Source organism: Seriola dumerili, unplaced genomic scaffold (assembly GCF_002260705.1).
Source record: "Seriola dumerili isolate Sdu_G_001 unplaced genomic scaffold, Sdu_1.0 BDQW01000068.1, whole genome shotgun sequence".
NCBI lineage: Eukaryota > Metazoa > Chordata > Actinopteri > Carangiformes > Carangidae > Seriola > Seriola dumerili.
The window spans coordinates 7,949,930-7,975,502 of record NW_019174323.1 but is presented as its reverse complement, the minus strand read 5'-3'; the positions used below and the strand labels follow the sequence as shown (position 1 = coordinate 7,975,502).

General features: G+C 38.7%; 1 protein-coding gene across 4 annotated transcripts; it reads left to right on the top strand.

The window, feature by feature from the left end:
- Positions 1-240: 240 nt before the first annotated feature.
- polr3a (RNA polymerase III subunit A) lies at positions 241-23,232 on the top strand. Of its 4 annotated transcripts, none has more exons than XM_022743519.1 (32): positions 241-390; positions 830-965; positions 1,452-1,589; positions 2,160-2,331; positions 2,464-2,618; positions 3,030-3,269; positions 3,769-3,931; positions 4,314-4,450; positions 4,541-4,644; positions 4,750-4,891; positions 5,537-5,677; positions 5,809-5,878; positions 6,190-6,317; positions 6,397-6,535; positions 7,547-7,711; positions 7,935-8,107; positions 9,713-9,824; positions 11,956-12,074; positions 12,521-12,658; positions 13,301-13,471; positions 15,578-15,691; positions 16,552-16,587; positions 16,950-17,036; positions 17,129-17,211; positions 17,960-18,130; positions 18,602-18,695; positions 18,851-18,943; positions 19,920-20,084; positions 20,336-20,500; positions 21,924-22,055; positions 22,148-22,280; positions 22,371-23,232. In XM_022743519.1, the coding sequence occupies exons 1-32, from the start codon at positions 347-349 to the stop codon at positions 22,517-22,519; spliced, it is 4,209 nt and encodes a 1,402-aa protein (XP_022599240.1). In that variant the 5' UTR covers positions 241-346; the 3' UTR covers positions 22,520-23,232. The 4 variants fall into 4 exon arrangements, with proteins under 4 accessions (XP_022599240.1, XP_022599239.1, XP_022599242.1 ...); XM_022743518.1 differs by having other exon boundaries at positions 6,172-6,317; XM_022743521.1 differs by lacking the exon at positions 16,552-16,587.
- The last annotated feature ends 2,341 nt before the right edge of the window (positions 23,233-25,573 follow it).

Below are 25,573 nucleotides of genomic sequence, written 5' to 3'. Positions count from 1 at the left end.
TACTCACATCTAGAGAGGACAACTAATTTTCATTAATTTTCACAATTCTGAAAGTCGGTTTCAGACTGTTAAGACTATGTCCAAAGTGTGTACAGTCTTTCTCAACAGTAAGAGGTACAAAAAAACAGTATCAAGTATCCTTAACTTTCCCCTTAACTGCCAAATCGGAAGCTACGAATCGGAAGCTAACTTCATCGTCTGCATGTCGCTGGCTGCTAGCATTTCCACAACATGGGGAAGCAAAGTGACAGCGTGCTTGTTACACATGAAGCCTAGCCTGCTGGAATGAGGATAAGATAACAGTTTAATTATCTGTGTTGTTATTTGTATAGGTGAAGCTGCCAAAATGGTGAAGGAGCAGTTCAGAGAGACAGATGTGGCTAAGAAAATGTGAGTATAACAGACCGAGGGACACTGCTAGCTCGTCGGTTAGCCACTCATTTTGCAACGTGACTTATATTGACAAGTTGTTTAATACATTAATATTAAAGAATACTGGAGGATAGAGCTACCAAACTGCCAAATAATTCAGTGGGGTTAACCTTCACACCTGACACGTTAGCTCACTTGTGCGCTGTGTGAAATATGTAAAATTCTGTATATATAATAAAGTCTGATTAGTAGAATTCTTTTTTAGTTTACTCTACTTCTTATTACTTCTTATGGCTTATAGTCGTGTCAAAACAGTTATACTTAAACAGTGCAAGCAGTTGGTTTGCTCAAGCAGTGCTGCTGATATGACATGAAAGCAGATTTTATCCTGTTGTTGGAATTTCAACATGCTAGCCCTGTGATTTTCTTTGCTTTTACTCTTTGTGTTGGTTTACAGAAGCCACATCTGCTTTGGGATGAAATCTGCTGAGCAGATGCGTCAGCAGGCTCACATCCAGGTGGTCAGTAAAAATCTGTACAGTCAAGACACTAAACACACTCCACTGCCCTATGGAGTGTTGGACCACCGTATGGTACGACACAGACACAAACACCCCACATCCCACACTCCTAACTTTCTTATTTTCCTATTGTTTATTTATTCACATAGTCTATTGTCTTGTGCCTAAATTTCCTGGGGAACTTCTACACCTAATCTCTACTCTCTGTCATAACAAGATTTAGTTGATGTTGCTTGCAGAGCTCTGCTTTTATTTCTGTTATTTGGGCCACCAAACACAATATTATGGAACTTGGAGTTCATTATATGAAGAGTTTTGTATCTCTAAAATCTTGAGATTTTGTTAAAAAAGTAATTGAGTTTATATCACCTGTTGCACACCACTGCATCAAAGTGGTGCAGGTATAACTCCACAGGGATAACCATATGACTGACATAGTCCAATCTCCACCTATTTAGGAACAACTGTCAAACACTACGATTATATTGAATAATGTCATTCAGCCATTGACCACCCTCACACTTAGAGCTTCTCCATTCCCCGCCACGTTTCCTGCAGGGTACCAGTGAGAAAGATCGACCATGTCTGACATGTGGAAAGAATCTGGCAGATTGTTTGGGACATTATGGCTACCTGGATCTGGAGCTGCCATGTTTTCATGTTGGCTATTTCAAAGCCATCATAGGAATCTTACAGGCAAGTGTTATTAGCGTTGTTTTTGAAATGGCACATACTACAGTGTCCACAATACATTTAAAGGGTAGCTGGATGAACAATGAGATGGTGTATAATTTTAAAATCAGTCACTTGGAAACTCACACATTGTGCTAGAAATTAGCAGATGGTTAGCATAATCGGTATGGAGGTCAACCTTCAGGGTAATGTCACACACTGTGCAGGAAGAACCACTGATTTTGCAAAAAATGATTTGATCAAGGTGCCTCTATCTGGAGTGCAGAAAGCAGCAATATAGTTTTTCCTTTAGGTGTCACTAGAGTATCAAAATTAGAAGAGGCAGAATGAGAATTGCGTGTGTATCCTGAAGCTCACTCTTTTCAATCTCCTAAACAAGTAAATAAGTCAAAAATCTTATATAGTTTTATCCTAATTATGTATATAGTAAATTCTTGACCTTATTATTTTCCATATGTTTATATCAGTGCAGCCATAATCTCCACTTTAATCATTTAAGCATTTGTGTGAGACATTGATTCAGTTCCCTCATTGTAAGCTATTAATTCTAACTCTCTTTTGTCACGTGTCCAGATGATTTGCAAGACATGTTCCAGCATAATGCTGACAAAAGAGGAGAAACTGCAGTTCACAGATCACTTGAAACGGCCTAACCTGGCCTATCTCCAGAAACGAGGGTTGAAGAAGAAGATCTCTGATAAATGCCGCAAAAGGACAATCTGTCTGAGCTGTTCCGCTTTCAATGGTGAGAAAATACTTTTTTTTTTTTGTAGTTTTTATATTACCTCTCTGACACTAACTTTTTATTTTTTTTTAGCCAGTCATCCTGATGTGATAAATGGAAAAGATGAGTCCGATGTCTCTTTTACTTTTACAGGACCAGTGAAAAAGTGTGGGTTGCTTAAGATCATCCATGAGAAATATAAAACAACAAAGAAGGTGGTGGATCCTTTCGTGTCAGATTTCCTGCAGTCCTTTGATATCGCCATCGAGCACAACAAAGTGGTGGAACCTCTGCTGAGCAGAGCGCAGGTGAGCTTTTTACTCCGTTTCACACTGTGCAGTAGGTGTCATACCAAGCTGTGGTATGTGGCAACTGAGAGTGCCTTTCAAGAATAGGAAGTTCAGCAGAAATCGGGCTGGGTATCAAACTGCAATTATTTTTTGCTTACTGGCAAAATATGTGTTTAAAGTTGGCTTTGAATGATTGGTCGGATTCTGATTTATTCATTGTTCGCTGACTTATTTTCTCATGTAATTCAGAAAAAATTACTAATTTTTTAACAGCAGTCATTGAGAAGTTTGGCATTTTTAACTATACGAAGAAAACTATGGTAACTAAGGTATGGAAATAAGTATTATCAAAAAAAAAAGCCCTAAGTAGAAGCGCTGTACAACCCTGTGTTTAGCCTCATTTTGCCTTGAACATCACTTCTTTTATAGGAAAACCTGAACCCATTGGTTGTGCTGAACCTGTTCAAGAGGATTCCTCAGGAAGACATTCACCTGCTTCTGATGAATCCTGAGGCAGGGAAACCTGCGGACCTCATCCTCACCCGCCTCCTGGTGCCACCTCTCTGCATACGACCCTCTGTGGTCAGCGACCTGAAGTCGGGCACCAACGAGGACGACCTCACCATGAAGCTCACGGAGATAATCTTCCTCAATGATGTCATCAAAAAGGTTGGTGTCCGTCACTGACATTGGTTACTTATCATACAGTATTCCTATAAGACTTAAGCCTCTGGTTTGAAGACAGTAAACTTCAGACTAAAAGATGGATCTAATTTAGAAATAATGAGGTGCTCTGGGCCAGCTGGCCATAAGATACTGATATAATCAGTCTTTAGAAAAGAAAAATATTAAATTATTTCTAGAATGAATCACATTTTACACAGCATACAACTCCTTAACAGTGAAGCCAGAGAGCAAACACTGGGTCCAATAAATGAGGAAATCTCTCTCCTCCACTTACAACCTGCTCACACAAAGTACTTTGTTTCTTGAGTGGTCTGATTCAGATTCAACCAAGACGCTGCACTCGGTCATTATTGAATGACTGTTGAGGCCTTGAGCTGACACTTAATTATCAGCCTTACAACTCTTAAGACATCTGAAAGGCGGTTGTCAGATCTCCTTTTCATGACGACAGCCCACATTAACAAAACTATTAATCATCCAGCATCGTATGACGGGGGCTAAGACTCAGATGATCATGGAGGACTGGGACTTCCTCCAGCTGCAGTGTGCCCTTTACATCAACAGCGAGCTTTCTGGCATCCCCCTCAACATGGCACCTAAGAAATGGACCAGAGGTTTTGTGCAGAGACTCAAGGGGAAGCAAGGTATAGTGTATATTAAAACCTGTGATTTCACCAGTATTCAAATGTTTTCTTTTTTTTTTTTTTTCACTTTATTTTTCTTTAATTTGGACACTCTACATAATTAACTCTGTAGATACTAATTTCAAACTTACTCACTCACACACTGCACGTGAGACAAGGAGAGAGTTATTTTTATCTTGTCATTTCAATATTATCGTCTCAAATATTGGCAGCCTGTGTGAGTTGTAATATCAATTGATTTATCTGCCTAAGACACATGTTTGGCAATTTGGAAATTTGGCACTAGGCAAGTGAAAATTTTGTCCTCGTACAACTGAATTTCAAAAACAAGGCGCACTTTCTGAATTGCGGACTGACTGACGTATTTACTGTGATAACTCAGGTCGATTCAGAGGAAACCTCTCAGGGAAAAGAGTGGACTTCTCTGGCAGAACTGTCATTTCTCCCGACCCAAACCTGAGGATCGATGAGGTGGCCGTCCCAGTACATGTGGCCAAAATCCTGACGTACCCAGAGAGGGTAAGCCCAGCTCCATGTCTACAGCAAATACACTAAACAACCACCTCCATGCCAGATCTTAGGTTAACAAAATTTGATACTATGTTATAGGTGAACAAGGCCAATCTGGAGCTCATGAGAAAACTTGTTCGCAACGGTCCCGAAGTTCACCCTGGAGCCAACTTCATTCAGAATCGTCACACACAGATGAAAAGGTGAGTCTGTCTCTTTCTGTGGCGAATTAAAACCAGTATTTAGCTGATTTAGTTCACCACAAAAAAAAAAAAAAAAAAAAAAAATGAATCCCCTCTGTGTGTCAGGTTTTTGAAATACGGAAACCGTGAGAAGATCGCTCAGGAGCTGAGGTTCGGTGATGTGGTTGAAAGGCACCTTATAGACGGAGACATCGTCCTCTTCAATCGACAACCCTCTTTGCACAAACTCAGCATCATGGCCCACATTGTAAGTTTAGTTTTTGACCTACAACTCCAATGAAAGTGGTTTGGAGAAAGGGACATTGTGTGCCTACCAACACAGGAAGAATATCTGAGCTTTAATTTTATTAATCTAAGTTGTTTACAATGTCTGATTAACTGCGGTTTAGTTGGTGCACATCTTAATACTTGCTGTTAATCCTCCACAAAAGCAATTTTCATTGTCTCTGCTGAGTACAAACGTCACAGCTTTTATCTATTGAACAGGAAAGATGGACAAACATTAAAGAAAAAGTTTCTTACAGAGAAATTGAAGTAAAATAATCTTTGCACTTTTTTGCTCCCATCAGAACTTAATCTACTGAACAAAAATAATTGTGCTGTGCACTGATGAGGCACAGGTGTCTGACAGCAATCTGTAACAGATTGGAACAAAATAGATAGTTATGATTATAGTAATTATAATAATTTTCTGCACCTAAGTGCTATCATTAGTCCCAGTAAACTGAGCTAAACAAGTTAGTGTACCAGAGTTTTGATAAACTGATCTGAATGTAGTGAAACTTGCCAAGTTGAATTTAGTTTTCATTTTCTTTTCACTCTGATCTGTTTAGTTGCTTCTTTATGTATGAGACTGTTTTTTTTTTTTTTTTTCCTCTTCCTAAATACACAGGCCAGAGTAAAACCTCACAGGACGTTTAGATTCAATGAGTGTGTGTGCACCCCCTACAATGCCGACTTTGACGGTGACGAAATGAACCTTCATCTACCTCAGACTGAAGAAGCCAAAGCTGAAGCCCTGGTCCTGATGGGGGTACGCATCTTGACAACACATGTAGTGTACAGGCACCTGTCAGTGTTGACGTTCAGCATTGAAAAGCTGCCTTCTGGGACTGCATTGTTCATTGACTGCAGTCTGACACAAATTGTTATCTTTTCTTCCAGACAAAAGCTAATCTTGTTACTCCGAGAAATGGCGAACCTCTGATTGCTGCTATTCAGGACTTTCTGACAGGTCAGCGCCATGATGTGTGGCAGCCATTCACAGTGCTCGTTTGCTCATTTATCCATGATGAAAGGGAAAACTTTCATTTCCAGAACATACGTATACCTGGAAAAGCCTAATGTGATGTTAAATGTGGAAGAGAGGTCTCTAATGGTATAAGAAAATATTCACTAAGAGCTTTAATAACATAATTCAACGTAAAATATTTGAATGTGGTTTTTTAAATTATTCTGTACCTGATGGGGGAGCACTTCAGCCATATTTGAAAATCGACTATATTCATTTTTCCATTAATCTTGTAGCACACTTCTACCTCCTAGGGGCCTACCTCTTGACGCTGAAGGACACCTTCTTTGACAGATCAAAAGCCTGTCAGATAGTTGCCGCGATCCTGGTGGGCAAAGATGAAAAAATCAGGGTCTCTCTCCCCCGACCGGCTATAATGAAGGTACTCCACTCTGTGGTGAGCCTGTTACATAACTCTGTGTTTGTGACCTGCCACTCATGTTTTTCTGTGTCCCCATCAGCCCATGGCTCTCTGGACAGGCAAACAGATTTTCAGCCTCATTCTGAAGCCAAGTAAGGAATGTCCAGTCAAGGCCAACCTGCGGACCAAGGGCAAACAGTACTGTGGCAAGGGAGAGGATCTCTGTCATAATGACTCATGTGAGTTTCTTTAGTAAAAATGTCCACTGGACATATACATTTAAATGTTGTTGTGATGTTTGATGTTATTTTCAGGTGATTGTGATCTCTATTTTTTTGCAGCAGTGTACAGCTGCAGAAACTCGTGCACACTCAGACACAAGAGCAGGGTTGTTTGATCAATATGAAAGTAATATCACTTTACAAATAATGGGTTACAGTTAACAAATACATTCCACATATGTAAAACAAAAATTCATTTAAATGATAATAGGAGGACTGTATGTAATGTTCTTCTTCTTAAGAGGATCAGCCTATTTTTTTCCTTAGCTTTGTCATTATAATTCCTTCAAATCCTTTTTCCTTCTCCCAAAAACTAGCTTAGTGTTCCCTCCAATGATTATTAGTTGAATGTGTTCCAGCCTTCATTACTACTCTCAAACATCAGCAGGTGCCTGAGGTGTCTGCTGGCATGCACCACGCTGTGACAGCTGTGGCCTGAGGCATTGTGTTTTCATGTTTTCTGTCCCGTCTGTCCCATTTTCATGAACGCCATTCTTCAAATTTGGCATTAACTAAGGATGAACTGATTAGATTTTGGTGGTCTAACCCTCATAATGCACATTTTTGGTCATACCTGTGACACTAACCTTGGGTGCCCACCTTGAAACTGTGGTGATTGAACAGCTCTGGAATCAGCTTTATCGGCCAAACATGTAAAAACAGACAAGGATTTTACTGTTTTATTGGTTCTGTCAGTGAACTTACAAATTAATACAGTAGACGTAAAGCAGAACAAGAACAACAAAGTCAAGTCACATCAATTTTATTTATGTATATCCCTAAAATCCCTTTAAGGCTCCACTCCACTATATTATACAAGTCTGGGCAGACATGGATTTAAACTGCAGCCTGACTTGTTGGTGGAGGCATTCAACTGCAAAGTGGTAATTCTAGTTCACCTTGGTCGTGTTTCTCTTCTGGGACCTAATGGCGTCAATACCTGTCACATTTCCCTTGTCACCTTCTCAGTCGTGGTGATCCACAACAGTGAGCTTATGTGTGGCAGCATGGACAAGGGCACCTTGGGATCCGGCTCCAAGAACAACATCTTCTACATCCTGCTGAGAGACTGGGGACAGCTGGAGGCTGCCAATGCCATGTCCCGCCTGGCAAGACTGGCTCCAGTGTATCTTTGTAAGTTGTCTCCAGGGCTTTCACAACATGTATCTCATAAGTGAGATATCTGTCAATCGCTGCAGAAATAAACCTAAAAAAGTTGTTATAGAATCAGTGACTCTCTATTGTAGTTTGGAACTAGAGTAGTAGTTATTTTCACTTCTACAGACTGGATGCTGGATGATCTATAGCAATACTGAATGTAACTTTAAGTTAATATTTTTGAACCCCCAACCCTCAGCCAACCGAGGCTTTTCTATTGGAATTGGTGACGTGACACCGGGCCAGGGTCTGCTGAAGGCCAAACAGGACCTGCTGGATGACGGCTACCAGAAGTGTGACGAATACATCGAAGCTTTGCAGACGGGCAAGTTGCAGCAGCAGCCGGGCTGCACAGCGGAGGAGACCCTGGAGGTAGGTGTGACAGCACATATTCACACATGGAATATATACCCATCCAGGTGAATTTAAATTTAAATTATCTGGATCCTCATTGCAACCTCTTATTCAATCAGCCGCATGCACACTGCACCACATGACACTTCCCACCCCCACAACATTTACTGAAAATCCAGACTAGTGCTGAGTCACCAGAGGTGTGGATGACTCACTTTCATTGAAAATTCAAAAGAGACTAACAGATGTTATTAAGAAGTAAGCCTGGAGTGGAAAATGAATTTGTGAATTTATGAATTAATTGGTGATTAGTTAAATTAGTTGACAAGCAATGAAGTTAAGCAACAGCTGAGCTTAGCTGTGGTGCTAAAAGAACAAGCTGATGTTAGAAATGACACCAAGTCAGTCTTAAGTTGGTATTACATGGTGTGTCCACCTGAAAGCATTGACATGTTGATTATTCAATTTGTAAAATGTCGCACTCAATTCTTTAATGACCAAATGTCTCATCAAAAATGTTTGTTTATGTTATGTGTTCATATAAAAAGGAAATATGCTGATATGTCATTATTTTAGTTTTTAAACTCTTAAATATTGATATCAGCAATTGCTTAAAAATCCAGTATGGGTCAGTCTCTCATCTTGAGCAGACGGACACACTGGCTACATCTCAGAAGTATATACACTGTTATTAATCTGACCAAACTGTATGCATTTAATGAGCCACCATTGCTGCGGTAGCATCTCACTAACACACCTATGCAATAATGCTGTAATAAACTGTATATATTTGAAACATTTCACCTTTTGACAACTTTTCCTACCATATGTGTGAAGAAATAAAGCCATTAGCACCTGTTAAAATATTTGAATTGAATTAGTATTCAAACAAATCCTTTATGTAATGTAGAAAGAAAACACAAAACCCAGTTCTAATAGATGTCTAGAAAGCTGTTATAACAATAAACTTGAAGTTTGGAGGTTAAAAAAAACAAAAAACAGAGCAAGATCCATAATCCCCTGCTCCGGGAAGTAATTTACATTTTAATGTATTTCCTTGAAATCTTCTTGCTCTGCCTAAAACCAGATGTCCTCAATAGTTGTGTTTCTACACCAATCAATATATGCAAAGAATTTCCATAAATATTTCAGATTTTTTATTGAATGCTGTATTTCATCTGCTCAAAATTCATGAGGTCACAGATTGCAAGTTTGTTGATGCATTACCATAATCGAGTACTGCTCGTTAAGGATTCAATTACCTTTTTGGTTTTGCGCTTTTCCTTTCATCAGTCCATTTCCGCCCTTTATATCCCTCCAAACTTGAGATTTAAAGCGATTATTGTAGATATTTCACAAATGCTCGTATGATATGAATGGCTGACCATGGCTTTATGCTCTCCATAAGGGAAGAAAAAAGTATTAAAAAGGGGTTGCAGGAGGGGTCACCTCTCAGTTGGTCACATCACAGTCGCTATGGATTTGCAGTAATAGAGGCACAGCTCTTTCAGAAGGCTACAGACATGTTTACGAACAAAGCCTTTATCCTTGTGGTTTGACCTTTACTTAATGTATGTTTATCAACAGCCAAGGTTATTTTATTTTATGTGTGTTTGTCAATAGGCTCTCATTTTGAGAGAGCTGTCTGTCATCAGAGACCGAGCTGGCAGCGCCTGCCTCAGGGAGCTGGACAAGAGCAACAGCCCTCTCATCATGGCTCTTTGTGGCTCCAAAGGTAAGCTAGCTGGAAAGGTAACTTAACTAACAATTAAGATCTTACTTTGATTCTTTATATTCTTAGATAAAATCTTGTTTGAATGCAAAGGCAATGAATGAACCACAGCAGGAGATAAAAAGATTGTCAACAACATTACAGGCTACAGTACAATACTCTTTCCCTAAATACTACTGAGGGAAAATAAAGATATGGAGAGTCCTGCATGAGGGATAACACTTTCTTCCTGTAGAACAGCCAGTGTGAGCCCTCACTGATCTATACTAGGCCATGTTTTCATTTTTTTTTAGTTCTTTCTAGTGTTGTGTTAAAAAAAAAAAAAAAGTGACAAATGAGGGAATTAACAGAGAAAAAAGGTCTGACACAGGAACAGAAAGAAGAAAGGCCTGAGTAGAGAGTCAGAGAAATCAGGATAGTCTAATTTTGTTCGGCTTATAAGCGCTACCAGCTGTAGATATCTAGACTGAGAAAGGACAAACTTTCTCTCTCAAAAGTAGAGGAAAAAACTAGAGAAATCTTTGGATATGTAAAGTTTGAGTGTGATCGGTATCAGTATGGCTGAGCAAGCAAAAGATAACAGTCAGAATTATAATAAGTCCTTTTTTCTGCCAACAAAACTTGAGGTTACTTATCCTCTAACCCCCGCTTTCTGATAACCTCAGCAGTCCTCAAAGTGAGACACTGAAGTAAACACAAGAAATCAAAGAGAACTTTGGGTTACTCATCATCTGACCCCTGTTCTCTGATATCAGTGTTCTACATGTGTAGACACCAAAATAAGAAAACGGCAAATCACTTCTGCCTCAGACAGTTAGCGATGACACGAAAACCTTTTATAGTAAGAACAGAAGTTATCTGTCATTATCAGCTGCCTGTACAAATAAATCTTCTTAACTCAAAGAAAACAAATGATGCAGTATAAAGAAATATGCCGTCAGTGTTGTGGTAACGGTTTAGTCGGGTGTTGGGGCAAAGTACACAAAAAAATATCTCAAATTGTTTTTCAGTGGCAGCCTCAAAATGGAATAACACATTGACTAAATTGTAGTAGTTTAGAATAACAAAAGAAAACTGCAACTAGGTGGCATGCGTACGATTTGCCCTTGATAATACATCATCATCTTTGGGGGACTGTCACGTGACAATCTCACACAATGAAGTCATTTTTTTTTTTTTTTTTTTTTCCCATCAATTAATAAATTGTTTTGTCTAGAAAATGTTGGAAAATGGTGAAAAACACCCTTTAAAATTTTCCCAAGCCAAGGTTATGTTTTTTTTTTTTTTTGTCCAACCAACAGTCCAAAAACTTAAGTTGTCAATGTGGCGGTGTCGTGGTGGTTAAGATGCATACAGTAACGTATAATCACAACTTCCCCGGCACAATTCCATACAGGGAACCTTTGTTGCATTGTATGTCAATAAAAACAAGAAAGACAGGAAAAATTATAATAATTTCATTTCAATAAATAATTTCATATTAATCTATAATGGTATAAAAACACAGTCACCAAATCTTCACATTTGAGGAACTGAAAATGGTGAAGCTCTGTTGCTAGATAAATGAAAAACGATTTGATTCTTAACTGCCTTTTAGTATATTGATTAGCTAATCCTTTCAGCACCAATAATCTGTCTGGGTGCTGTCTGAATTAGTCTGTGTTAATTGATTGTGAGCAGAATAAAAACAAAAATCAGTTAAAACTAATTTGTGTCACAACCACTCTACACTTTAATTGGTTATTGTTAGAGGCATTCAGCAGCTCATTTATGCATTTGCCCAACTGTTCTCTTCACTTTCAATTATTACTTGACACCTTTTTGGAGCAGGTCCTGGTAGGGAAAGAACCATAATTATCCAGGAAACAAGTTGTCCCCCAACTTATAAATAGGTGTGTGTGTGTGGGGATGACAAAATCCAAGTGAACTGGTTTCTGCTTCTGTTAAAAAAAAAAAAAACAACCTATTTTGCATCTAACACAACAAATAAATCATCACTGCTCTTCTGCTAAAATTGATTCTTAATTGGGAATCTTTGTGTGTGTTCTACTTCTTGTGTTAGCATTATTATTATTATTTTTTCGTGTGTGTACTGTGTGTCACCTTTTCCATCGTCTCCTCTGCTTACACACAGGATCCTTCATTAATATCTCTCAGATGATTGCCTGTGTGGGCCAGCAGGCCATAAGTGGCTCGCGAGTACCTGATGGTTTTGAGAATCGTTCCCTGCCTCACTTTGAAAAGCATTCAAAGGTAAGGTCCAATTGATTTATTTTCATTATTTTGCTGTATGTTCGTCAAAGGGAAACCTACATGCTGTACTCTGGATTTGTTTGCAGGGATGTACAATGGTTATTTGAGCTATTGTTAATAGCAAAAACATACTTTGAGGCCAGCGTCTCCTGTTTTAATTGATTTTTTTTCTTTCTTTTTTTTTAATTTTGATTGTAACCATGTGTCACTTCCGGGTCTCACACTTTCTCATCAGCTCTGAAGTGCTGAATCAAAAAACATCAATACATTCGATTACTGTTTTGTCTTTATTCATATCTCTGCTTCCCCAAGGATCATATGTAGAAGAATAACAAAGAATGGGATAAGAACATTGAACCGAGACCACAACAATAAAAAGAATAGGCCTTTCACACGTTTCTAGAATACTCAGAAGCCTCCTTAATGGAATGGTGCTTTTTCTACAGCTGCCTGCTGCTAAAGGCTTTGTGGCCGACAGCTTCTATTCAGGCCTGACACCCACAGAGTTCTTCTTCCACACCATGGCTGGACGGGAGGGCCTGGTGGACACTGCTGTGAAAACAGCAGAGACTGGATACATGCAGGTAATACCTGAGCCCCCCACCACCACCACCACCACCACCAGCACTGCTCCTGTTGCCATTATGATACCACAGGGCTGAATCAAAGTGTGTGTGCCTATCTGCTTTTAGCCTTGAAGGTCTTCATTGTTAGTCCAGTAGAGTTGTGGTGTGCATTTATGCAGCTATTTTAAAGTAACTATTTTATTTTCAGTATTTATGTTGATTTTGTTTTTTAATTAATCCATTAATCATTTTGTCTAAGAAATACCCAAATTCCACATCACAAATTCTGAGAGCCCGAGGAGACCTCCAGCCAACAGTCCAAAACCCAGAGACATTCAATTTAAAAACATAAAAAGACACTGAGAACTTTTGCATTATAAATTACTTTATAAATTATACAATTCTGATTCCAACTTCATTTGTCTTTCAATTTATCAACCAAGCGTTTTAGCACTACATGGAACGGTATGAAAATTAAATATAATATAATATAAGTCTTAACGCTGGAACATTTTTATAGGAGTTAGCCAGGGTTTCATCTCAGATGTGTTTTCAGACATATACCTTGATTGGGTTTTTTTTTGGTTTGTTTTTTTTTCTCTCTTGTGTCTGTCGTATATGTGTCACTGTGATATTTATTCCCTGCCTGTGTTTGGACAGAGGCGATTGGTGAAGTCCTTGGAGGATTTGTGCTCGCAGTACGACCTGACAGTACGCAGCTCCACCGGCGACATCATTCAGTTTATTTATGGCGGCGACGGTCTGGACCCCGCTGCAATGGAGGGAAAGGATGAGCCGCTGGAGTTTAAGAGGGTCCTGGACAACATCCGAGTGAGTTAAATCAGCTTGGCAATTTCTTTCTTTTTGTCTGGTATTATTTTTTTCTTCAGGTCTCTTATTCACTCTTAAACACTCTCACACGTACACACCAACAAACATGAAAGCCAAAAAAAATTCATTTATCTTAATGTGGTTCTCACATAAACTTTACATAACCCTTCATGTTACTGCTGTCATATTGCACTTCAGTAATTCCTTTCCTTCCTGTTTTGTTTGGTCTTTATGTCTGTGTCTCAACCTTCATAGACATTGAATGTGCACTTCATACTACTTAGTGTTAGGTATGCTAATGTTTAGTCTGTTGGCTATCAGTAAAAAAACAAACAAACTAATCTGGAGAGTTGGCTTACCAGAAGGTAATCAGTTGACTTTGTGGAGTGATTTCATGTAAGAGGAAGAAGCCTTGTTGCTTCATTTATGTAGCCTCAGCCAACTTTGTCTGGATAGATAAAGCTTAAATAAATTAATCTGCCATACGAGTGTTTAGGCTGGAAGGGATTAAGAATAAGAAGAAGTAAGAAGAACAGTAAACCACTTGCTGGAGTACCTCTTGGCGATGAGTATATTACGATTTACTGTATCTTTATCTGAAATTTTTTACTCCTCAAGTATCTTCTTACACATTGTTTGGGCTTTAATCAGTTTCAACAATATCAACTTCAATGAAACAAAACCGGCAACAGAACATCGTGTGGCATCAGCCCTGACCGATACCATGACCATACATTGGAAGAAAAACAAGCTTCTCTGTCTCACAGCATTGGCTCAGTTTAGCCTTAGGGAAGTCTTTTAAATATTTGAAACACTTTTATGTGCTGGGGCTTTGAGAGAATAAACACCAGTGTGAATATTCTCCCACTGCGAGAAGCCTACTGGCAGCCACAGAGGCAGCTCATTACCACAGAATCTCCTCATGTGAAAACACACTGAATGGTTAAAATTACAGCAAATTCAGGTTTTGTTGTCAAATCATGTTGCAGGTAATTAAATTAAATTATAGGAGGTCAAAATTTATTTTGTCTGCACGAGAGTGATCATGTTGGCTGAGCAATTTAATTAGTAGTTTAGAATAGATTTTCTGGTTAAAAGGTTGTTCACCCTCAGGTCTTTTCTCATATTTACTCTACTCTACTGTGCTACTTTTTCGTTGCCTTAAAGGCACAATCTCTGAAACCAAAGACCTGCAGAATTAGAACATCTATCACTTCCAAATTAACCGACACGTCTTAAAATACTGTAGACAACAACTACATCAAGTTCTTAATGTTTTCTGGAGCTGGTGAAGACTTATTTATGTCACTGATATTTGTGAACACAGCAGTAAAACAACCTCCAATCAATTATCATCCTCTGATCAACAGAAAGCATTTTTCTCTATTCACACATTCTTATCAGTTTGTGACTGTAGCACAAATTTATACGGTCACAACCAAAAGAATGGGAATTTTTATAACTGTAATCAAGAATAGATTGACTATGGAACCCGAGGCATTTCTGTATCTTCTTGTTATTACTGTGTGATTAGCAGTCTGTCAGTCGTATAAAACAGTGAGTGTGACAATTGATGGCAGAAGATTGTTCCCCGAAATCTCCAGGAAAACCCTCTGTTGCTATCGGCAAGGCAAATGAAGGTGCTTTACAGATAGCATCGAAGAATAATAAAGGAGATTGATCATAGTAAAACACCAGCAGTTATTATCATTATTATTAGTATTACTACCATTAATTGCATTATTATTATGTGTGTATCAGTCGACACTAAGGCAATTACCATCCATCTACCAAAAGATCATGACTGATCTGAGTAAATGTAATAGTTCAACTAAATATAGTGATTTATATGTTAACAAAAGCAGCATATCATTAATGGAGATCAGACTGAGTATGATGGACCTTTCTGTTCCAGTCGGCAGTTCATTTTCTCTTTGGGTTCACATTAAAGTAATTTCAGATGCAATAAGGAGGATTTATCAGGAGCTCCTGATCTATCAGGGTGTCAAGTGAGCGAGCTATCAGGAACTGCTGACCTGTGAATGAATGCTTCAGTTGTGTTGGCTCCCTATTATTGCCCTTTTTCTCCTCTCCGTCCCCCTCCAGGCAGTCTACACATGTCAAGATGAGCCTGCACTCAGTCAAAACGAGCTGGTCCTCACTGCGGATGCTATCATGAAGAGAGCTGACTTCTTGTGCTGCAGAGACAGCTACTTGGAGGTAACCTCATCACAGCACGGTGCTGTCTGTGAAAGTTTTATTTCTTCTGTAATTTATTTGTTTTCTTAAGAGACGCACTTCTGACTTTTGTTCCTTTAGTTCCCATTGAAGAAATGCAGGTGCGAAAATAAGTAACAAGGAGAATGATTATATTTTCTAGTATTCAAACAGAAAAGTGTATAATTTAATATATTCGAAGATGATGGACGTTTCTCTCTTAGGGTTCTTGATAATATCAAGTGATAAAACTACAGTCCATTGTTTTGGGCAGTGCAGAAGTTGCCTGCACTGCAGCAAGAAACACAACAGAGATTTCAGCGAGTACAGGAGTTGGATACACCAGAAAGAAATTGACCTGAAAAATCTCTGTTGTGGCAAAACACCTGTATGTCCATCTGTATTTCAGAATAAAATTACACAAGGGCAGGAAACTGAAAACTTTTATAAAGATTTAGTTAGGTAGGTCTTCACAGCGCTACAATTGTCAACTTTTTTTTTTTTCTAGTTTTTACGAAAACAGCTTTCTTTCTTCCTTTTACGTGTGGGCTGATAACTTATTAAAAGTCAGGTTAATTGTGCAGAGAGAAAATCATGGTGGTGTTACAATGTTACCTCATACCAAGTCCATAAGAAAACATGATTTAAAGAGTATCCTTTGACTCAATGTGTCTTTATCGGCTTACAACAGTGAGCTATAAACAGGAAGAGGAATAACATGGCAAGTGATGTGAAAATGTCATTTGTTTTTGTTTAAAGAGTACAGATAAATACTGTCATTATATGAACTCAAAGCCAGTTACAGGCAGTTAATTGGTGCGCTGGCAGTAATACATGTGACCCTTTCCCCCCCTCTTGTGAAGGAGTTAACTGACACAGGCTCAGAGAAGTACCTGGAGGTATCGTGACCGAGCATGTTGGATTATGTTTTAACTGAATTGTGAATGGTGTGCTAGCAAGATTTGGAACAGATTAATAACTTATTTAATAATCTCATTGTTGCCCTTGTACAATAAAAGAGCCTTCGTCAATGTGCTTAGATTCACACTCTGACATCTTACTGCTCTCTGATATTACCCAGTGGGTTTTATGGGAGGTTGCATTGCCCACGTCTTACCTGTTTTCTGTGGTATCTAACAACTGCATGATAATGTATCATGTGTCAAACAGCATACACTTTGGTATTAATTGTTTGTTCTTAAACATCCTAATGAGCCCTTGGACTAGTCATCTGAAAATGATTTTCTCCCCTCAACTGTAGGAGATAAAGAAGTTTATTAAGAGCATCTCAGAAAGGATTAAGAAGACCAGAGACAAGTACGGCATCAACGACAACGGAACAAGCGAGGTAAACACTGCCGATTAATGCGCTGCATTCAGCAATGCCTAAGCTCAGCTATACCTGAAACTAACTGCTTGTCTTTCTACTTTGTATTGTAGCCAAAAGTTCTCTATCAGCTGGACCGCATTACCCCCACCCAGCTAGAGAAGTTCCTTGAAACCTGCAGAGACAAATACATGAGGTACAAGGCTCATGTCCTAGTGCTTTTCTCAGCCTCATTGTTTTTATGCAATACCCATTTGTGTGACATAGACAGCTCAAAATGTGCCTCTGGTAATATTTAATTAAGAGAAAAATTGAGAAAAAATTTAAGTGGCTAATAATGCACCAAAGTCCCTCCAAAGTAAGTAAAAACAAGACTAAGAGTAAGGTTGTGGTAGCAAAGGACTAATTTTTTCCGACCACTTACTTCGTCAAATTCTGTAAGCTTCCTCCTCTGAGAACCATGTATTTACACAGTGCAGTCCAAAATTTTGAGACCACTTCTGGATGCCAAATTTCATGACAATCAATGCAATATTTGTTGAGATATTTCAGTCTCGACCAACTGACACTGGCATTCTATGATTCATGCCGCTAGCATGGCTAAAAACAATCTATTTATGTGTATTGTTGCTGACTGTCAGATTTTCCCCCATTTTCTTTTATGATTTCTTTTTTTAAATCACTTTTTTTTCAGACCAATAAATTTCCTTTTTTCATATGAAAAACAAAATTAATGAGCCCAGAATTGCTTGTAGAAGTAGCAGATTTTTATGTTGTGATTGACATGTTTTTTCCCACATGAACACTCATCTACACTGAGAGTCGTACATGATGTCCATTTTTGTGTGATAACTGCTAAGTTTCACTTTTAATGAAAGCTGAGTCAGTTTAATGACAGTTGACTCACCTCGGAGACTTTTCTTATCATGTGTTTACTCATGTAGAGCTCAGATGGAGCCGGGGTCAGCTGTAGGGGCCCTGTGTGCCCAGAGCATTGGAGAGCCTGGTACGCAGATGACCCTGAAAACCTTCCACTTTGCTGGCGTAGCATCAATGAACATCACTCTGGGGGTGCCTCGCATCAAAGAGATCATCAATGCCTCCAAGAACATCAGGTATGATATGTAATCATAGAGATGTTGCTTAGTTCCCTCTGTGATTTCTGCAGAAGAAAAAAATAATAAGCCGTTTCATCCTTCAAAGGCGAGTACCGGCTTTGTCTCATCATTTCATCATGAAATTCATTGGAAATTATCACTGCCAGATGGGACAAGAACTCATTCATAACCACTCCCTCCTCGATTGGATGGAAGCACTTTTTCTGTTTAATATTTGCTTCTAGACATCACTGCTGTTTTTTTTTTTTTTTTTGTTTGTTTTGTTTTTTTTCTTCTTTAAAAGGAGTTTTGCAGCTCCGCAGGCCTAAGCCACTTTGATTGAAGTATAATGTTGGTCCATGGTTTAGACACCGAATTAGTGCATTTAGCAGAATGAGCTCTGCTGGGCCACACAAATGTGTCACAGTAATGAATACATCCCCAATTTGCTATGAATAAGCCATTGAAAGCCTTTTACTCACCGCTCAGCACCCCGATAATTACGGCCCATTTGGATGTGGAAGACGACGCTGACTTTGCGAGGCTGGTGAAGGGGAGGATTGAGAAAACTCTTCTTGGAGAGGTAATCCAACCTGCTACATTTTTACCTTTTATCAATAAATCTCTGCTATAAGATAGAAGTAAAGGACTAAAGGATACCAGTAGTTTCAAAAGTAACTGTTTAAGATGTGAACAAATTGAATTAAAAAAAAAAAACTCTCTTGCTGTCCTCTACAGATTTCTGAATACATTGAAGAGGTTTTCCTACCGGATGACTGTTTCATCCTGGTGAAACTGTCACTGGAGAGAATAAGGCTGTTGCGACTGGAGGTACTACAACTTTCTTTTTCTTTGCTACTGACACAGTGTGTGAATATTTCAAGTGTGTCCTCCTCCTCACCTAGATTCATTAAAGATTCATTCTGGTTTGTTACAACTTGGGTCTTATTTTTGTGGTTTTGGTCTTCCTTTTGTATCAGTGATAACATTGCATTCCGCAAAGTAATTGCTGGGATACAAGAGTCTCCCAGACTTTTCCACAATTAACTTGGTGAATACGATGTTATTAAGACAAGGAACGATGGCCAAAACTATGAAAATTAGTTTAGTTATGATATTAGAAAGTTACAACAATCCTTTAAAGCAACACTATGTGATTTTTGAAACTGGAAGTAACACTTTATTTCCGTTAGTAATTAAAAGCTGTTGCTATAAAACTACATTTCAGCAGGTCACAGATTTTAATAGTCTTATCAAAAAAAGTCAAACCTCACCAAGAGACCCGTTTGTTGTTTCCTGCTTGTGGTCTCATTCTACTCGCTCTCAGTCAGGTCACTTAATGGTGATGTCTTTAAAGGAACAGGTCGACAGAGAGTAAATACACTCTTCAGCTTTACAGTAAATACGAAGCTATTGCCAGCAGCTGCTCAGCTTAGCTTGACACAGAGACTGGAAATGTTCGGCTCGCCTGTCTCTGTCCGAAGGTTGAAAAAAAATCTTTAAAGTTCCACTAACAAAAACATTATCTCTTGTTTGTTTAATCCTTACAAAAATGTGTAAGCACAATGCATCATTTTTGTGATCTTTAGAGGTGCTGTTAGGCAGATCTTTTTACATTTGCACAGACTGTTGTCAGAACTATTCCTTTAAAGCAACTGACTTGAGAAAATCTTGGAAGTGCTTTCACATTTAGTGTCTGTAGGTAATGAAGTGCTACGTTATAGGTCTTGTGTTGTGTGGTAAGAATAACAATGGAAGCCTGGCCTCTGATATATACGTATATATATATTTTTTTTTCGTCTCTCAGGTAAATGCAGAAACTGTGCGTTACTCTATCTGCATGTCTAAGCTGCGAGTGAAACCAGGAGACATTGCTGTGCACGGCGAGGCAGTGGTGTGTGTGTCTCCACGAGAGAACAACAAAAGCTCTATGTACTATGTGTTGCAGTCATTAAAAGAGGAGCTTCCTAAGGTGAGAATCTGGTGCATGATATACTGATATTGGCTTATATATTTTTTTCTATTTTTCTCTTCTCTTACATTATTTATTTTACACCTTATTGATATTTCAAAAGTTAGACAGAGATTGTAAGTAAACAAAATCTTACAGTTCCCTCCTGCGTGGTCTCATCATGGTTTAGTGTTCTATCTCTACTCTGATCCATCTTCTTTTTTCTTTTTTTTTTTTTAAACTTTTTTAACATTGCGTTTCTCACTCGGAAGGTGGTGGTTCAAGGAATACCAGAGGTTGCCCGAGCTGTCATTCACATTGATGAACAGAGCGGCAAGAACAAATACAAACTCCTGGTGGAGGGGGACAACCTGCGAGCGGTCATGGCTACACACGGAGTGAACGGAAGCAGGACCACTTCAAACAACACATATGAGGTATCAGTCGAGCGAGACTTAAAGCCTGTGGCGCTGTAGCTTGGATTCGAGCCCTGCATTGTTTGGGCTCCACATCTGCCCTACATCTGTCACATGAAGAGACCAGACTGGCATCTCTGTCAGATTGTGTACCTGCTCTGCAAGGATCGCCCTGACACCGAAACCCATGACTGAAATGTAGGCAACGGTGATTTCAGTTCAGTCAGTGGCCGACTCTATATTTTTCTATTTTTAATAATTAGCTTAGCTTGTCTCTAGGTGCAAGTTCCAATTTATTTGGTACACCTAGAACCTAAAACTATTGCTGTTAGCAGATTAGCCCTGTAGTTAAGCCTAACTTCATGAATGTTAGAAGGTTTGTTCAAACTATTTTGGAGAGGTGCTGATTCAACTTTAGTGCCTTTTTTGGCTGTAGTTAATGATATTAAATTGTGTCCACATGATACCTTGCCATGTCACAAATTATGGGCACGACTTCCAGTTGTTTGTTTCACGGAACCACTGAGAGTTTGAACTTTGAACTGTTTGTTCATCCATTCTTCCATGTTCTGCTGCTTGTCCAGCTCAAGGTTGCGTTAATTTAATTAATTATTTCATTAGCAATTATATACTGCAGGGAAGAACTGCAGAAAACTGATATGTTACCAAATACTTTTTAGACCATCTTTAAAACTTTCATACTTTTGCCAGTATGATGGTGAAACAGGCCTGGAAGTGCATTTAATGTCATATTAAAAAGGTCTTAAAAGGTCTTACATTTAACTTTGTTGGAACCCTGAATAATAGAAAGACCATCCAAACCTCTACTTGTGCAGCCTCTTTCGATTTTCAACACCGAAATTATGCCGAACTATCATCATCTCGTAAGAAAAGAGTCGGTCTCTCTGATCCCTGCGTGACTTGTTTTGTGTTTCAGAGAATGGTTGACTGTTTTCTTTTGAACAAATATAAAAGTAATTCATTCATAGCAGGTCAGAAATGCAGCCGTTAAACCAAAGTCAGGTAAATGCTTTTTGTTTGTTTTTTTGGACTGCTTCACTGATGTCAAGGTACTCTGAAATCTGCTCACAATTTTATTCCCGGGTTCTGACAAAAGAAGAAGAATTTTTTATGACACGCGATTTACATCAGTGGCTACACGGACAAAGAAGTATTTACCCATGTGCGTGGAGGTTGACAGTCGATTTTATCTTCATTGTTGCAAAGTAAGGCCTGCATTTTCAAATACATCCACTCCTGAGTGTTAAACATTAATCTTGATTTTCACGGGTGGAAGCGAGGGGCTCAGTATGCATGGGGAAAATTTTTTTTTTATTTAACCACATCTCTACTTTGAATAGTTACAAGTCAGTCTTGATTATTACAGTAGAATATAGAATAACCTCAGCTTTCTTCAAACAAGCTTTTCTGTGTATTTCTCTAGGTTGAAAGGACCTTGGGTATCGAGGCTGCTAGGTCCACCATCATCAATGAGATTCAGTACACCATGGTCAACCATGGAATGAGCATTGACCGGCGTCATGTCATGCTTCTCGCAGATCTCATGTCCTATAAGGTATGAAACCATGATCGGTCCTCGTAGTGTGTGTCTTTTGTCTATTTAAAGAAGTGTTTCACATGAGTGCACACTGTCTTCTGTCCATAAAGGGGGAGATACTGGGAATCACCAGGTTCGGTTTAGCCAAAATGAAGGAGAGCGTCCTCATGCTGGCCTCCTTCGAGAAAACAGCTGATCATCTTTTTGATGCCGCCTACTTCGGACAAAAGGACTCCGTCTGCGGTAAACTGATACTTCATCTCTGTATTGAAAATGAACTTTACTCTTTATGTCTTAACTGGGGTCTTAACATTTCCTGTGTTCCTGTTTCAGGGGTGTCTGAGTGCATCATCATGGGGATTCCAATGAATATCGGAACAGGACTCTTTAAACTCCTACACAAGGCTGACAAGGATCCCTCTCCAGTCAAAAGGCCTCTCCTCTTTGACAGCGCAGACTTCCATATACCTCTGATCACATAGCATCGAAGAGAGAAACAGCAAAGTTGTTTGGAGGGTTTTTTTGTTTTTTTTTCCAGAGCCTGCTATGAGACTATTTTAAGATTATCTTCAGCATATACAGAAGTGCCTGCACAAGTGTCAGATCATTTCAATTTTGGGGATCTACAGAAAGTGGGATTGTGTCTTCTTCTTTTTGGCGTGAGCTTTTTCTTGATGCCACAGACGCTGCAAAGCAAATTTGTTAGCATGTAAGAGATGGTATAATTGCTTATTGTTTCGTTTTGAATCGTTAGATGCTTTAAAGACTTGTTCTTTGCTGCTTATCTTGCTCTTTTTTTTTTTTTTTACTTGTTTCTAAAATGGTGTTTCTCCGCTGTTATTAGGATGTTACATAATCTTATGTTCCCTCAGTGCCATGGCACTGAACAGTTTTGGCATTGTTTTGCATGCATAATGTAACCCAATTACATGTGCAGCAGACTCTAGAAACATTACTTCTTAATCATGAAGCAGAATTGATTTGGCACTTAGTTTTGCATCATTATATAAACTTTGTTAGTATCTATTCGTCAGCTTCTATCTGTCAAAAGACTTTTCATTCACGCTGCAAAACCCACTTCAGGAGTGTTTCTGAAACATTTTTTTTTCATATAAGATAAACATGTTCCACAGTTCCATCCTGTATGAAGCATATTCATATAGTAATGTTATAATGTATATAATGTAATAAATTAATGACAAAGAAAAACATGGGAAAATAATTATTCTACAGTGATTGACCAATTGAAGGCCTGAATTGTTTATGGTAGCACACCCTGTTGGCCAATCAAGTTCTGTAAAGCAGTAACATCACGTTTCAAGACATTTTTCTTTCATGGATCAACCTTTGCCGAAGACAGAATTCTAAATTTGTCAGACATGACCTCTTGATATTTTTAAGCCATGCTAGCAGTTAATTGATCAGTGGTTTCCACCACTTTGGTACTCAACAAACCCAACAATTATTGGATGGATTGCAATGAAATTTTGTACAGACGTCCACGGTCCCCAGATGTTGAGTCCCTCTGACTTTGGTGATCCTTTAACTTATCCTTTAGCCACTAAAGGATAAAGTTTAGCGCCTCCGGGAGACGTTTGTTGTTCAGGGTGAGATATCTCAACAATTAACTGATGGAAATTTGCTACAGATCTTAAAGGTGTGTCTGACACTCTAGCTGCATCATCAAGTCAAAATTTCAGTTCAATACTTTTGATCATTTGTTCACTGAAGAGCTGCAAAACTGACATTCCCATCATCCTCAGCTGTACTTTGTGTTAAGAGCAACTTTAAGCATACTAACGCTAAATGAAAATGATTCACACGGTAAACATACCTGCTAATCAGCATGTTGCCATGCTAGTGTTAGCTATTAGCTCAGCTCACCACTGCACCTAACTACAGAGTGGTGGCTGTTGATTTGAGCTGTGTCCCAAATCAATACTACCTACTCAACACTAAAGCATACTCTGTTAGCAGTTAGCCTACAACAAAATCAACATACTTTGTATACGATCAGATGTTAGTCAGACTGCAACTTAAACTTCACCAGTCAAAAGTTTGGACACACTTCCCCATGGGAAGATGTACTGCAAATCAGAATATTTTTCCTAGGATTTATTAAATTTTTGTGTGTAATAAGCGTGTATTTTTTTGGAGCTGCCACCCACCCACGGTTAACTTATTTTTTCGATTGTGTGTTTCGGCTCCATTTAGCCACAGAACACAATATATAAAATATATAAAACCTGCTTGGAATCAGTGTATAGTATGGAACTGGGACAACGCGTCAGTCTTGTTTTTCATTTTTCAACCTTACCTCAGAAAGGGTCACAGTCGTTGCCAAAGACAGCATTCAAGACAATTTGTTTGACTTCCCGGCATTTGTTGTCTGCGGCAGGCTATATGGGTCAGATTCCCCGATCATTTCTCATCATTCAGATGGTCCCAGATGGTTACAAGCTTAAATATAAACACCTTTATTGGGGCAGTGAAAAAAGTGTGTTGTTCTTTTCTTTTTGGGTCACTACTGGAATCCATTGTAACTGCCGTCTTCCACAAAGGAGCAAGTCATAAACTTTCATATTTCAAGTCAACAGGGGTATTTGACACTGAAAAGATTTTAGATGCAGTATCCCTTTAAGATCATACTGTCATACATGTAGTACTGGTTAACTCTTGTGTGTTTAGTAGCTGCAGACATTTGATTTGTCTGACAGCGTTTGTTGTTTAATTGATTAACCTCATAGACACTGACACAGCTCTTACCCAGTGCATCTCTCTGCAACGTGAACGTTTTGTGGCAGTTTTGGTACATTTTCGGTACATTTTCTGCTGAGTAATTGGAATAGTGCATTAGCAGTTTTGCCAAACCACTGTTATCTGTTCTTAAATAGGTCTCATGTCCCACAGCCGATGTGGCAGCCAGATGTTGGAATTTACTACAAGCTAACATTTTCTTATTAAACTATAAAAGAACCAAGTTGTAATAGATCTTTTTATTTGATGTAAAATTTAAAATAAAAAAAGATTGTGACCACATTGGCAACAAAATCCTGTTTTTGCATGTGAGAAAGAATCTCTAAGAAATGCCACTGACACAGTCGTTAAAGGATAATACTTGTGTGACACAAGCAGAGAATAGAGCTGCATTAAAAAAAAAAAAAAAAGTTTTTTAAATTAATGACAATTTCATTTTCAATGCAACATCTTCAAAGTCTGCACAGAACTGTGAATAAAAGCCAAGCTGTTGGTACCGAACATATCATTACAGAACTGACATTAAATATACACCAAAGAGATGATAACATTCACTTAAGCTGCATTTAGACATCAACATTACAGAAATATCCCACAGCAACATTAAGCAAACACATTAGTTGTAAAACCAATTTTTGTCGTGTGTGTGTGTGTGTGTGTGTGTGTGTGTGTGTGTGTGTGTGTGTGTGTGTGTGTGTGTGTGTGTGTGTGTGTGTGTGTGTGTGTGCTGGTGTTGTGCTGGGGCTGCATTTAAAGGTTCAGACCTACAAATTCTCTAA

Excerpts from the sequence above, each read along its gene's own strand:
- polr3a (XM_022743518.1), top strand. The coding sequence starts at position 347 with ATGGTGAAGGAGCAGTTCAGAGAGACAGATGTGGCTAAGAAAAT. Across the intron at positions 17,037-17,128 it reads ACGACAACGGAACAAGCGAG|CCAAAAGTTCTCTATCAGCT; the intron begins GTAAACACTGCC and ends TTTGTATTGTAG. Across the intron at positions 18,696-18,850 it reads AGAAAACTCTTCTTGGAGAG|ATTTCTGAATACATTGAAGA; the intron begins GTAATCCAACCT and ends TGTCCTCTACAG.